Below are 15,674 nucleotides of genomic sequence, written 5' to 3'. Positions count from 1 at the left end.
TTCTAATATCGAATAAAATCAACTTTCAACCAAAATTTATCAAAAAAGCTAAGGAAGAATACTTCATGCTCATCAAAGGAAAAATCTACCCAAAAGTATTCTCAATTCTGAACATCTATGCTCCCAATTCAAGAACACTCAAATTCATAAAAACAACTTTATTAAAGCTCAAAGCACACATTGTACCTCACACAATAATAATGGGAGATTTTAAAACCTCACTTATTAGTGGACAGATCATAGAAACAGAACTAAACAGACGCAGCAAAACTATCAAAAGTGATGAACCAAATGGTATTAACTGATATCTATAGAACATTTCATTGTAAAACAAAAGAATATACCTTCTTCTTATCACCTCATGGTACCTTCTCCAAAACTGACCATATAATTGGTCATAAAACATGCCTCAACAGATACAAATAGATTGAAATAATTCCATGTATTCTATCAGATCACCACGGACTAAGGCTGGTCTTCAATAACAACAAAACAACAGAAAGCCCACATATACATTGAAGCTGAACAATGACCTACTCAATGATAACTTCATCAAGGAAGAAGTAAAGAAAAAATTAAAGTCCTTTTAGAATTTAATGAAAATAAAGGTACAACATACACAAACTTATGGGACACAATGAAAGAAGTGCTAAGGGAAAACTCACAGCTTTGAGTGCCTCCAAAAAGAAACCTCCAAAAGAGCATCCTCTGGCAGTTTAACAGCACACCTGAAAGCTCGAAAACAAAAAGAAATAAATGCATTCCAGAGTATTAGACAGCAGAAAATAATCAAACTCAGGACTGAAAACAACCAAGTAGAAACAAAAAGAACTATACAAAGAATCAGCAAAACCAGGAGCTGACTCTTTGAGGAAATTCTTCCTTCCTTCCTTCCTTCCTTCCTTCCTTCCTTCCTTCCTTCCTTCCTTCCTTCCTTCCTTCCTCCTTTCCTTCCTTTCTTCTTCCCTTCCTTCCTCTCTTCCTTCCTCCCTTCCTCCCTTTCTCCTTCCCACTCTCCCTCCCTTCCCCCCCCTCTCTCTGTCTGTCTGTCTGTCTGTCTGTCTGTCTGTCTGTCTTCCTTCCTTCCTTTATTTCTTCCTTCCTTTCTTTATTTTTCTCTGTTGTTCTTTTTTTTTTTTTAAATCAAATATAGTTTACCAGGAGTCAAACTGAAAAAGGAAAGTTCAATTGAGAAAATGTCTCCTCCAGATTGCCTAGTAGGCAAAAGATCATTGAGTATTTTCTTGACTGAGGATTTATTATTGCAAGTGCCATCCCTGAACAGCTGGAATAAGAACTCAGTCTGCATAAGATAGTAATTCTATTACTTCATTACCTCTTCTTCAATGCTTGCCTCTAAGTTCATGTTTCATTTCCTGTCCTGGCTACCATTCATAATGTACTGTAAGATATAAGATGAAATAAACTCTTTTTCTCTTCAAAAAAGAGTAGGGTACAGACTAAACAGAGAATTCACAGTAGAGGGATCACAAACGGCTGAGAAGCACTTAAAGAAATGTTCAATGTCCTTAGTCATCATGGAAATAAACATCAAAATGACATTGAGATTCCACCTTACATCAATCAGCATAACTAAGATCAAAAACTCAAGGGGCAACACATTCTGGTAAAAATGTGGAGAAAGAGGAATACTCCTCTGTTGCTGGTAGGCTTGCAAATTTGTTTAACCACTCTGGACATTAATCTGGAGGTTTCTCAGAAAGTTGGAAATAATTCTACCTAAATAGCTAGCCATACTATTCTTGGGCACATACACAAAAGATGCTCCAATGTATAACAAGGATATGTGTTCCACTATGTTCATAGCAGCCTTATTTGTAATAGCCAGAAGCTGGAAACAACCCAGATGTCCCTCAACTGAATAATGGATACAGAAAGTGTGGTTCATTTGGACAATGGAGTACTATTCAGCTACTAAAACTGAGAACATCATGAATTTTGCAGCAAATGGATCCAGAAAATATCATCCTGAGTGAGGTAACCCAAAGGATATGCATGAATTGCCTGGACAAAAATGGTGAAGAAACTGAAGACAAGACAAGCATGGCTGTCCTCTGAAAGACGCTACAGCAGCTGAGATAGATGCAGATACTTTCACCCAACAGTTTTGGACTAAAGTCAGGGACCCCTATTGTTGAATTAGGGGAAGGATTGAAGAAGCTGAAGGATGACCTTATAGTAAGACCAGCAGTCTCAACTAACCTAGACTCCAAGGAACTCCCAGAGACTGAGTCACCAAGCAGGCAGCATACAAAGGCCTGTGTGAGGCCCCTAGCACATATATAGCAGAGGACTGCCTGGTCTGGCCTCAGGGGGGTAAGAAGTGCCTAATCTTTGAGAGACTTGAAGGCCTAGGGGAGGGAGAGGTATGTTAGGGTAAGGGGAAGCACCTCTCAGAGGTAAGGAGAGGAGGAACTGTGGGATGAGGAGCAGGTTTAGGGGTTTGGGGAGAATATCTGGAAATAAATAAATAATGGAAATTAAAAAAAGAGAAAAATTTAAAAAGTAGCCTGGCAATAAAGAGGGATTGTTAGTGACCTAGAAGATGAGTACCTGAGAGAGAAAATAGAGTGGACATCACCAAAGCATGACATGTGTATATGGAAATTCTATAATGAACGCTTTTATTTTTTTTAGTTGGTAATTATGTTTTGACAAGACATGTTAGATGTTTGAGGAGATATATTTGCACACATTATGTAATTGCACTAAAATCACATGATAACCCACAGTCATGAAACTATTTAGCTTTTCTGTATTTCTTAAAAATAAATTAAAATTTCATTTTAAAAATAAGTGTTTTAACTATTTATATGGTGTGTGTTAGTTTAAAAATGAAACTCATTTAGTAGTATGAGTGTGTTCGTATATGTGTTTTTGTGTGCTCATCTTGTGTGTGTGTCTGTTTGTATAGATCAGATGATAGTCTTGGGCATTATTGATAAGAAACAATCTACTTTCATAGGAGTTCATTAGTATTTCTCATTGGCTTAGAACTCTACAAGTAGATTTGTCTATCTGGCCAATGAATTCCAGGGAGTGTGTGTAGTGCTAGTATTATAAGCAGGGGCTGCCTACTTCTTCTCATGGATACTAGGGATCAAACTCAGGTCTTCAGTCTTGTTTATCAAGCACTTTGCAAACTGAGCCATTAACTCAGCCCTTAATTTCATTTGTAAAAGGAATAACATACTGACTGTTTTTCTGTAAGTTCTGAAGTTAGAAGAAATAATATTGAAGATGATATGATTGGTACCATAAGTGTTAAAGAATTTGATGCTGATATGGACATTTAGAAGCCATTTATAGGTAAAATAAAAGTCAGTACACTAAGCACGGGTTTGTATGAAAGTTGATACATTCTGAGAACAATGTATTCTGAAACGCGGTTGCCTTATGAGAAATGAATGACAAGGATTATATCACTTGATCTATCTCTTTCTGACTGGCTCGTGTTTTCTCCAGAAATAATCTCATGGCATTCATTCCTTTATCAGGAACATACACTAGCAGAAAGCTGAAGGACTTGTTAAAGTTTTCAAGTCAAAAAATAAATTGTATTATGCAAGAGCTAAATGTGCCCCCAGAACCTATTGTACCCGAAGATATTTTAGGAAGTTTATCTTCAGCCATTTCCAGATATTCATAAAAACAACAATAAGCCATAGAAGTCCATATCACATCTCAGACATTACTTGATGGGCAGGGCATTCTATGAAAGTCCCATAAACTCACACTTTCTATTATCTAAAATAGTCTCAAGATAATTATCTCTAGTGGCCCCAGGACTCTCATTAAATCTTTCAGTGTTCCAAGCCGCACCTGTAAGCAATGCTGAAGACAGTGCCTTAAATTATAAGAAGCTATACTAAAGAGACACTTCACAGACACTTGAGTGGGAAAATGGCTTCACTGTTTGTCTCTGTATTATGAGATGTACAAAATCCCAGAAAGAATTTGCAGAAATTCCCTTTATTATTCTTATAGAGATGAAGTGAAGTACATGGAAGTGATGGACTGCAAGCAGAGAACAGGATGGGAAAGGCTAAATGTAGCCTGGGTAAGGACAAGAGGGGAAAATATCAGTTATTACAATGCAGTAAGTATCTTTTTGTTCAATGGTAGCCAAAGAGAAAGGAGGATTGTAATGGTATTACAATGACCTTGATCCACTTTGTTACAATGGATTAAGGAATGTACAATCACATATATGTAAAGTATCAGAATGATTATGAGGTCATCAAGCAACCTTGTCTGATGAAGGCTGTATAACTTCACTTATCTTAATACTCAGATATGACACCGTGGGAAACACCAAGAACTTGTACTGAGTATGAGGGAAAATGTTTCTTTCCTTTTTTTTTCTCACAGATTCTAGCAATTTTGAGATATTTGTCAAAGAAGATCACTGTGTACATTTAGTGTGATTTCATACTGTATTAAATAAGGGTTAGGTCTAGAAATGCAGAGATAATTTCTTTCTCCTGGGCTCTAAGAAAGAGCTCATGCACCTAAGAGTTTTGTTACCTTGTTGGTTTGTTCACCATTCATAAATGGAGGTAAGCAGGAAGGGGCAAAGTGCCTGCATATCATTCCCAGTGCTGAGAGCACAGAGTCCTGGATCATTTGGAAAACTGCCAACTGCCAAAATGAAGCAAACTCAAACCAATTAAAGACTGTGCTAGAAAGGAATTAGTACATATTTGTTATCATTGTAGAAAAGTTTCTGGAGATCACAAGATTCCATACAGCCACTGAGCTAGCCATCCTCAAAAACCTATATTCACAAGACTGATACTCTAGGATGGGGACACAGCATATTTAAATGAGTCACTTTTCTAACCATGATAAAGGTTAAGCTTGTTTACACACACACACACACACACACACACACACACACACACACACACACACACACAAATCCCATCAAATAAAGTAGTTTAGAAACCCCAAAGAAATGATTAAGAGAAGCAGAGAGGTTTAGGAAGCTGGGGCAAGTAACATTTGATCCTTTTGGTCAGAAAGTTCACTGCAGATGAAAGCAACAACATAGGCAAGGAGAAGATCAAGAAACAAGTTGCCACAACTGGGAAATTGAGAAATGTTTGTTACATAGGGGATCCTGACAGCAGGAAATTAGGATGGTCAGCCAAGACCTTGAACCTATGGTTCAACCCTTGCGTTTTGTAAATGTTACAGTCTAAATAGACAAATAGAGTTTCTCCAGACTCTTATTGCCTTGCTGTAAACATGCCGCCCAGGTGCACTAATGACCTGCAGACCAAGCATCTGTCTGGGCCATAGTTTCCTTGTCAAAAGGAAGACCTCTGAAGTAGCACTTACCTCTTAGGGTAACTGCAATGATACAGAGGACTGTACAACAGAAATAGGAAAAAAAAAAGTTAGAACAAACTAAAATACTCGTAAAGCCCACCATTGTGTGTCTGTGGAGACTTTTCAGAAGGATTGGGTAAGGTGGAGAGACATGATCTGAATGTACATTGGGTTATCAGACAGCCTGAAAACAAGGATGGAATAAAAGGGAAAAATGAAGAGATGCTGACAAATACAGGCCCTAAGCAATGGAATCAGACAGCCAGGACCCAAACTATGAGCCAGGTAAACAGTTCTTCCTTTTAGTCTTCAAGTATTAAGGTCCCAGCTATGGAAAGATATCTAAAACAGAAAGTGTGCAGACAACAGTTTCTACAAAGAAGGATATACCATGGTGATATATTTGATATGGAAGAGTATATAACAGGAAAACCTATACTAGAGGCTATTGCAAAAATCATGAGTGATCAAAGTAAAATGGGGAGGCATTCTTAGCTAGGATTCCAGAGACAAGAAAATGTAGATGAGTAGAAGCAAATGAATTGAAAAAAAAGTGTAAAACTCCAATGGAAAAAGGAAGAGTTGAACAGAAATTATACCATATGCAAAGTAACAGAGGGATTAGGTTGCATTTGAAAGTCAGGGTGCATCCTCTGGCCTGAGTGTAGGATAGGTATATGAATAGAACAGAGTCTAAACCAATACATATTTCTATTTGTTTGCAAAGAACATTGAAATTCAGGCTGGGATATTTGTGTTTCTCTCTATGAACAGTGGGTTTCTATATACTATTTTTGAAATTTTCAATGTAACCTGTCCTTAGAAAGTTATCATTATGTCATAGTGTGATGAATGAAGCGTGTGTGTGTGTGTGTGTGTGTGTGTGTGTGTTTAATAAGCTTAATCTCCTAAGCAATTTCACTCTATGGAAAATAATCAATTTATATCAATAACCTTGTATTTAAAAAAGAATATAGAATCTGGAATGCAGGAAGTGACTTGTTGAGAATAAAAGGATAAACAAGTTGAAAGTGATCTCATAAGTCTCAACAGATACTATTAACAACTTAAGAAAATCACAAGAGCCATGATGTGGCACATCTGCATTCAGTACTGAGAAGAGACTGAAGCATTTTCCAAAGGAAACTGAAGACTTTTTCCCAGAATGGCTAAACCTTAAAATCACAAAAGTAACCTAAAGGCAAAGGGATTTTAATGAATAGGATTTTGTTTTAGAGATAACTAGACTGAGACACCTTCAGAGGAAAAAGAAAATCTGATCTTAAAGATAAACCGTGGGCTGGTGAGATGGCTCAGTGGGTAAGAGCACCCGACTGCTCTTCCGAAGGTCCGGAGTTCAAATCCCAGCAACCACATGGTGGCTCACAGCCATCCGTAACGAGATCTGACTCCCTCTTCTGGAGTGTCTGAAGACAGCTACAGTGTACTTACATATAAATAAATAAATCTTAAAAAAAAAAAACTTTATAAAAAAAAAGAAAAAAAAAAGATAAACCACAAGAGGATTAGTGAAGATTTCTGGAGAACTTTTGTTGCTCACAGAAAGCCCTTTGTGTTAGCCATACCTCTAATCGTCTCTCTCCTGATGTTGTTCATAGATGCGGTTGTACAGTCCACTTAGGTACTTAACTTCCTCACACAGGCCTCTGCTGATGAATGGACAACAGTCCTGCACTATCACATCATAGACATCTGTACAACTCTACACTCAGGCAACGAGATGCAAATTATAGGTATTTAGTCAACATAAGACAGAAAAAGACATGACTGCTAATAGTCACTCAGCCACCCTAATTAAACTTTTATACTTTGTAAAATCTAAATGATAATCCTTATCATGTATGCTTATGAGGGTTACAGGAGCACTGTTTAACTCTACTTTGCATTGTTACACTACATAGAGATACTTGTTACCTGGCCAGACTTTTATTATATTCTGTTACTAAATGTAACATGTAAATTAAAAATTAGCAACTCTCATCTTAGTTTATCATCATTTTCATTAATCTCTGTAAATTCGCTAGGATAATTTCCAGCCAGCATCTCTTTCTCTGACTCTCTCCAACATTTTCTTTTCAATCCCCAAATTCTTAAGATTTAATGGTGACTGAAGTTAAAATGAAAATAATATTCATAATCCTGTCATTCTTACCCATCAATTTCTGCTTAGCATGGAAAAATAAAGTATAAATGTATTAGATATATGATGTGAAAAGTGATCTCAGAAATTTAAAGTGTTTCCTTCAGGAATCTCCTGAAAAACCACTGAAGTATATTAGCTGGGAAAAAATGTTGATCAAACCATTATGACCAATGTTGACAGTCTGTAATGAAACAGTGTTTTCAAAATTACTTCAACTCCAGGTAAGTCCAATGTGATGTTCTGAAAATGTTCAGAGTCATTGATTTGTTATAAGAACTATCTCAGTATAAACTATTGATGTAGTAGCATTGCTGTGTGTTTTAAAAAAGCTGAAATTTTGTTTAATCTCATCTGGTTATTTTCAAAACTGTCACTATCATGGGCAATCTTGTCAACTTGACTACATCTGGAATTAACTAACACCCAAGCAGTTGGGCACACTTGTGATTGGTTTTTATTGATTGGATCATTTGATGTGGAAATATCAATCCTAAATCTTGGCTATATTTTCTGGTAGGAAGCTATATGAAACGACATGGAAAAGGGGAGCTTTGCTTCCTTGCCCACATTCTCACTGACAAGCTCATATATCCTGCTGCTGAGGCATTACTTCACTTGTGTCAGAACCTACTTCTCTGTGATCCCAAAGTCAAGTAGTGACTAGCTGAGACATCCAACCTCAGAGAATGAACAACTATCAGAATCTTGGACCTTCCAACTTGAGATTGACAATGTTGGTCTAGCCAGACCACAGCCTATAAGCCACTCTAATAAAACCCATCTTAATATCTATCTATCATCTATCTATCTATCTATCTATCTATCTATCTATCTATCTATCTATCTATCTATCTATCTATATCTTACTTTTATCAGTTCTGTTTCTCCAGAGAACCCTTATTAATACAGTCACTGTTTGTAACCAGAGAATGATACGGAACTTAGCTATAAATAGAACAACCCTAAGAACAATATTAAATTTTATTGGAAACTTTTATTAATCTTCTCAAGACATTTGATAATGCTATGCTCATTTTAAATGAATTAAGCAAATGGATTATTTTATTCTTTCATCCAATCCAGAGTACCATCATAGAAAATAATGGGCTGAAATAATATGGAGTTACAGAATTGAGTGGGTGAAAGTGAAGCAATTTTGTACATATTTTCCTACTTCTGCAGATCCTGATTCAGGAACACAAATATCAAGACAAGATTTGTGACTAAAAACCAAGAAGAAACTTAAACCTACTTTTTGGGGTTTGAGCAGATCTACATACTAGAAATATTCTCATCATTTTGACTCCTAACTTTCCTAACTTTGCTCTTAGTCACTTTGCATACATGTGTCTCTTTAAGGTTAATGAATTTACTGACTCAGGTGACCTTGATCAAAATCTTGGTTACATCAGTGCACAAGCTCTTCACAGTCATTTCTGAGTCTTTACCTAAAATATATATCTTGCTCTGGGACAAAATCACTGCCACTAGGAGGATGGGAAACCATACCACAGTGACTATGTTTCTTTTGTGGGGGTTTTCCAGCTTTCCAGAGCTACACAATCTACTCTTCCTTGTGGTTCTCTTCTCCCATGTGACTATTATTCTAGCAAATGCATTCATCATGGTGGCCATCAAGCTCAATCACAACCTTCACACCCCCATGTACTTTTTCCTCTTTGCCTTGTCCTTTTCAGAAACATGCACCACTATGGTGATCCTGCCCCGCCTGTTAGTGGACTTGATATCAAAGAACAAGGCCATCTCTCTCCCTGAGTGTGCCACTCAGATGTTTTTCTTCTTTGGCTTGGGAGGCAATAACTGCTTCATCTTGTCTGCCATGTCCTATGACCGTTACACTGCCATCCACAACCCTCTGCATTATCCAATCCTGATGACCCAAAAGATCTGCCTTCACCTCATCGTGGCCTCTGGTGTGCTTGGCTTCTTAATCTCTCTGTGTATTGTCATTACAATATTCAACTTGTCTTTTTGCAACTCCAATATCATTCAGCACTTTTTTTGTGATATTGATCCTGTGGTCTCCCTTGCCTGTAATTTAACCTTTTATCATAAAGTGATTCTCTTTGCACTCACTGCCTTTGTGTTGGTAGGCAGCTTTATTTTCATCATGGTTTCTTATGTCTTCATTGTGACAGTAGTCATAAAGATGCCCTCTGCCAAGGGAAGGTATAAGACCTTTTCAACTTGCTCCTCCCATTTCACAGTGGTGTTCATACATTATGGATTTGCCTCTTTTGTCTATCTGAGACCCAAGAACAGCTACTCTTTCAGAGATGCCACACTGTTGGCAGTGACATACACCATTCTGACACCTCTGCTCAACCCCATCATTTATAGTCTAAGGAACAAAGGCATACAGACTGCCTTGAGGAAAGATATAGGCAACATAATCAGGTTTTTCTCCAAAAAGGTAAATAAAAAAGCCCAGAAGATTTGAAAATATGTATTGTGTTGGTGGAAAATAGTATATATTAAGGATTAAGATCAGTTTTAGTGAAATGAGAAATCTTCACTTTTGTTATTTTTGTTATGTATTTGAAACATGGACAATCTCATTATGTAGCTCCAGATTGCCTAGAACTCACTATGTAGACAGATTGACCTTGAACTCATAGAGATCTGTCTGCCTCTGTTAGGAATTAAGGCATGAGCTCCCACATCCAGATTTTAGCTATTATTTTCAAGTTATCAGATCTAGGACATCTCTAGCATTCTTGCTATAAAACTCGATGTAACATTAAAATACCAATATATTTATACATGTGTATATACTGTCTATGTGGAGAAACATACTCAAAACATACCTTTAAACTGTTGTGGAGTACCACCAAGCTACACAATCTTAACATATATGCAGAAGACCTAGCTAGGACCCATACAGGGTCTGTGTTTGTTGCTTTAGTCTCTGTGAACCTTCATCAGCCCTGATTAGTTGATTCTGTGGGTTGGGTTAAGGTACTGTTCTCAAGCCCTTTGGCTCCAAGAATTGTTTCTCCCACTCTTCTGGTTCCTATGGTTTTGCCTCATGTTTGACCATGACTTTCATGGACTGTTTTTGTTTGTTGTTTGTTTTTGCCAGTGATATATGGTTCTATCCTGGGTCTCTGGGGTGACAAGCGTCTGGTTCCTGGCCATCAATGCAGTGGTAGATATGGGCTACTTCTCCTGGTATAGGCCTCAAGTTGGACCAGTTATTGGTTGGTCCATGCCAACATTATTCTAGTAATTATGGAAGGCAAAGCATATTGTATGTCAAAAAGAAAACAGACATTGCAATGGCATATTTTCATGTGATTCACTTTGTTTATAAAACAAAACAAAGAAAACAAAAGTATATTTAATTAAAAGTGAATGAGGTTGAAGAAAAGAGGGGGATATAGTGAAAAGGAGAAAGAATGAGAAAGAAGAAGAGAGAAGTGAAGAGGGAAGAGGACAGGGAAAGTAGAAAGAGACATTACTATTAAAAAATACAAATTTAGAGTTATAAAGAGGAAATGATCACAACACAGAAGAATTTCAAAGAAATTCTTTTAGTTGATTCTGTGCATTGGGTTCAGGTACTGTCCTCAAGCACTCTGGCTCCTTGAATTGTTCCTCTCATTCTTCTGATTCCCATGGTTTTGCCTATTCCAAGAAATCTTAAGAAACTTTTTGGTTTAACTTCTTTTGAGTAAGAAATGAAAATAAGACATGAATTAATAAAAGAACCATTACTTAATAGTGTTTATATAAGCAAAGGTTTGGCATCATGGTGCACTTTGGTAATCCCAGGACTTGAGGATGAGGCAGGAAAAGCATAAATTTGATGACTTCCCTAGTTTTTTTTTTTTTTTTTTGGGAGCCATAGAAAATTTGTTTGCCTATGTCTATGAGACACAGCCTTGTAAAAATATGGACACTCACAGGGATTTCAGAACATGTAAAGCTATGGACTCAGATGGTCCAGAGCAACACAGGGTTTGTAGTTGGAAGACACAAAGTTTCCAAGGTGCTAGAATAGAAGACAAAAGAATAATGGAGGAAGAGAGAGAGAGAGAGAGAGAGAGAGAGAGAGAGAGAGAGAGAGAGAGAGAACAGATTCTATGAGATATATACAAAACTATTTCAATATATTTTTTCCATTTCTCCACAACATATTAGATTAGATGGTTCAAAATCGACATCTTCCAGTCTTCAGACAAGTATTTTGTGCTGGGGATATAAGTCGATGTTAAAATTATTGCTTTGCCTACAAGAGTGTTTAAGGTCCAGTCTCTAGTACTCAAAATGATAATCCTATTTTTAAAATTGATAAAGATTACAGAAAAAGAAACAATGTCTCATTTATGAGATTCAGAGAGTTCAGATATGCCATATGTAGCTACAATGTTAGTGAAAATATTATAGCAAGTTTTTTAAGTGAATTATGGGGAGAAATGAGGAGGTCTAATATTCTAATCATTTTCACATCACATTAATGACTTCCCATATGTGATCAGTATCAGTACTGATTCTGCAGCAGGACAAAGAGTTTGAATTAGAGAAAAGATTGAGACCTGTTAATAAGTGAGGAGAGGAAAACAGTTGTCAGTATGACTCTCAGGACAGTAATATCCCTGGTTCCAACTACTACTGATATTGGTGCTTCATCATGAAGATGGCCAATGCATACTTTAGAAATGAAAGTGGAAGCCAGGAAGATGCCAACAGTGTGTTCTGGTGTTAGTAGAATAGGGAAAGAAGTGGCAGCTCCTTAACAGAGCTTTAAAGACAGTGTACTTTCCTGAGATAGCCAGATTTAATTAAGATTGGGAGGTAGAAAATATTGGGTATGATAGAGAAATGATTCCAAAATAAATTAAATTAAAGAATTTTTGGAGAAGTCAAGGAAAGCAGAAAACATGCAAAGTTAAGTGACTCTGGACATGGAGTTTGTGGGGGCCAGAGATTGGGACCTAAGCATAAAGATGTTTCAGAACCTGTGAGAACTCCACATCATGTTCTTTGCTAAACTTTGGATCACAATTTACTGAAGGATCTCTATCCAAACATTTCACATACTATTTTCCCAAATGCCCCCTCTTAATATATATATAATATGTATATAATATATATATGTGTGTGTGTATTATATATATTATAAATATATATTATTATAAATATATAATATATATATTATAAATATATATAATTATATATAATTGTTAAGTCTCAGTTTGACAACTACATTTCCTTTTCTTTTAATTGAAAATAGATTCTTCTTTTCATACTGACTGTATTTTTTCCTCCCTCCACCCCTCCTAGTTCCCTCTCCCTACAGATCTACCACTCCTACAGATCCTTTTCCTTCAAAAGGGAATAACGCTCCAAGATACAGCATTCAAAACATGACATTCATTAAAATAAGGCCCTTGTATTGAGGATGAACAAGGCAATCCAATAGGAGGAAACAAATCCCAAGTGAAGGCAAAAGTGTCAAGAGTTATACTTGCTCCCTCTGTTAGGAGTTCCACAAAGCACCAAACTAACAGCCATAGCATATAAGTAGAGAACCTGGTGCAGACACATGCAGGTCCTGTGCTTGCTGTTTTAGTTCTGTTTGCCCATGTGAGTCCTTCTTAGTTGATTTGATGTACCATGTCCTCCTGGTTGCCTCCATCCCCTCTAACTCAGAAAATCTTCCCTTCCCTTCTTCCCCTGGGGTACCCTGATTTCTGAGGAAAGGAACCTGATAGATGTCTCCATTTTAGACTCTCTGCATAATGTTTGTGGTGGTGTTGTCATCATGATATCATTTTAGTTTTTTTTAATTAGATATTTTCTTTATATACATTTCAAATGCTATCCCAAAAGTTCCCTATACGCTCCCTCTGCCCTGATCCTCTACCCACCCACTCCTGCTTCTTGGCCCTGGCATTCCCCTGTACTGGGGCATATAAAGTTTGCAATACCAAGAGGCCTCTCTTCCTAGTGATGGACTAGGCCATCTTCTGCTACATATGCAGCTAGACATATGAGCTCTGGGGGTACTGGTTAGTTCGTATTGTTGTTTCACCTATAGGGTTGCAGACCCCTTCAGCTCCTTAAGTACTTTCTCTAGCTCCTCCATTGGGGCCCTGTGTTCCATCCAATAGCCGACTGTGAGCATCCACTTCTGTGTTTTCCAGGCACTGGCATCGCCTCACAAGACACAGCTATATAAGGGTCCTTTCAGCAAAATCTTGCTGGCATATGTGATGGTGTATGCGTTAAAATTATGATAAAATTTTAAAAATATAAAAAGTCCTAAGAACATTATGAGACCTCCAAATATGCCTATGAATTCACTTTCTGTTGGCCATCCAACACTGGGTATGCAGCCTATCCTGAACAGCAGTTAAATTTTTTTTTAACCTTATTTCTAGCCATTTAAAGAGAACCTATGACCTTTATTGTGTGAAAGAGTGAGTGGGGTAGACTGGCTGTGGACATGGGAAGCTTCCACAAAGATGTGCACACATAATTGGAGAATATTCCTTGATTGGCTTTGTGAACCATAAATAATAGTTTGTTGTTCGGTAGTCATTTTTATGTGTTTTCATCACCAAAGCAATTACACACACACACACACACACACACACACACACATGTATAACAATTTTTTATTAGATATTTTCTTAAAATATATTTAAAATGTTATCCCAAAAGACCCCTATACTCTCCCTCTGCCCTGCTCCCCAAAGCACCCACCCCCTCTTCTTGGCCCTGGCATTCCCATGTACTGGGTGGGGCATATAAAGTTTGCAAGACCAAGGGACCTTTTTTCCCAATGATGGCTGACTAGGCCATCTTCTGCTACATATGCAGCTAGAGACATGAGCTCTGGGGTACTGGTTAGTTCATATTGTTGTTTCACCTATAGGGTTGCAGACCCCTTTAGCTCCTTGGGTACTTTCTCTAGCTCCTCCATTGGGGGCCCTGCATTCAATCCAGTAGATGACTGTGAGCATCCACTTCTGTATTTGCCAGGCACTCGCATAGACTCATAAGAGCCAGCAGGGACCTGTCAGCAAAAATCTTGCTGGCATATGCAATAGTGTCTGGGCTTGGTGGCTGATGATGGGATGGATCCCCAGGTGGGGCAGTCTCTGGATGCTCCATCCTTTTGTCTCAGCTCCAAACTTTGTCTCTGTAACTCCTTCTATGGGTATTTTGTTCCCTATTCTAAGAAGGAGCAATGTATCCACACTTTGGTCTTCCTTCTTCTTGATTCTCATGTGTTTTGCAAATTTTATCTTGAGTATTCTAAGTTTCTGGGCTAATATCCACTTATCAGTGAGTGCATATCATGTGAGGTTTTTTTGTGATTGGGTTACCTCACTCAGGATGATATCCTCCAGATACATCCATTTGCCTAGGAATTTCATAAATTCATTGTTTTTAATAGCTGTATAGTACTCCATTGTGTAGATGTACCACATTTTCTGTATTCATTCCTCTGTTGAGGGCCATCTGGGTTCTTTCCAGTTTTTGGCTATTATAAATAAGGCTGCTATGAACATAGTGGAGCATGTGTCCTTGTTACCTGTTGGAACATCTTCTGGGTATATGACCAGAAGTGGTATTGCTGGATCTACCAGTAGTACTATGTCCAGTTTTCTGATATGCCAGACTAATTTCCAGAGTGGTTGTATGCCACAGACCTTCTTTTTCCTGTGCCTGCATAAAAACAAGTCTCTCGAGCAGATGGGCAAAGAGTCGGATGGGACAGACAGTCACACACACAAGAAAGGTGTTGAATCTGAATGTAATTTTCTCATAAAACATGAGACTATTATATTACAGTGAATTATCAGGAGCTACAAATCACAAGTAAGACAAGGTACACTGAAATTTACCAGATACAGCAGAAAAGAATTTGCAGGAACTAATTAAATGTTTACATTAGGGATAACAAGCCCTGCCTGGGAAAAGCCTAATGCCAGGCAGGAATTTCACACTTTAGAATTTATAGCACCAGGGGGTTTAACTCTTGACAGGCTTCAAGAGTAATGTAGTGTCACTGACCCCAAAATTCTCTAGGCCTTGTTAAATTTTATCTAGTCTGGAGACTATCTTACTTATCAGGATAGTATATTAACTCACTCCTGACATGGAATGTAACCTGTAGTAA

The 15,674-nt window shown here is 37.6% G+C and overlaps 1 protein-coding gene across 1 annotated transcript; it reads left to right on the top strand.

The window, feature by feature from the left end:
- Positions 1 to 8,937: 8,937 nt before the first annotated feature.
- On the top strand, positions 8,938 to 9,999 carry LOC110297186 (olfactory receptor 10T2-like). The gene has a single exon (XM_021165927.1). It carries the CDS (start codon positions 9,015 to 9,017, stop codon positions 9,978 to 9,980), a length of 966 nt encoding a protein of 321 aa, XP_021021586.1. The 5' UTR covers positions 8,938 to 9,014; the 3' UTR covers positions 9,981 to 9,999.
- The last annotated feature ends 5,675 nt before the right edge of the window (positions 10,000 to 15,674 follow it).

The sequence above is a fragment of the Mus caroli genome, chromosome 7 (genome assembly GCF_900094665.2).
Source record: "Mus caroli chromosome 7, CAROLI_EIJ_v1.1, whole genome shotgun sequence".
NCBI lineage: Eukaryota > Metazoa > Chordata > Mammalia > Rodentia > Muridae > Mus > Mus caroli.
This window is presented reverse-complemented; position numbering and strand designations above follow the sequence as displayed.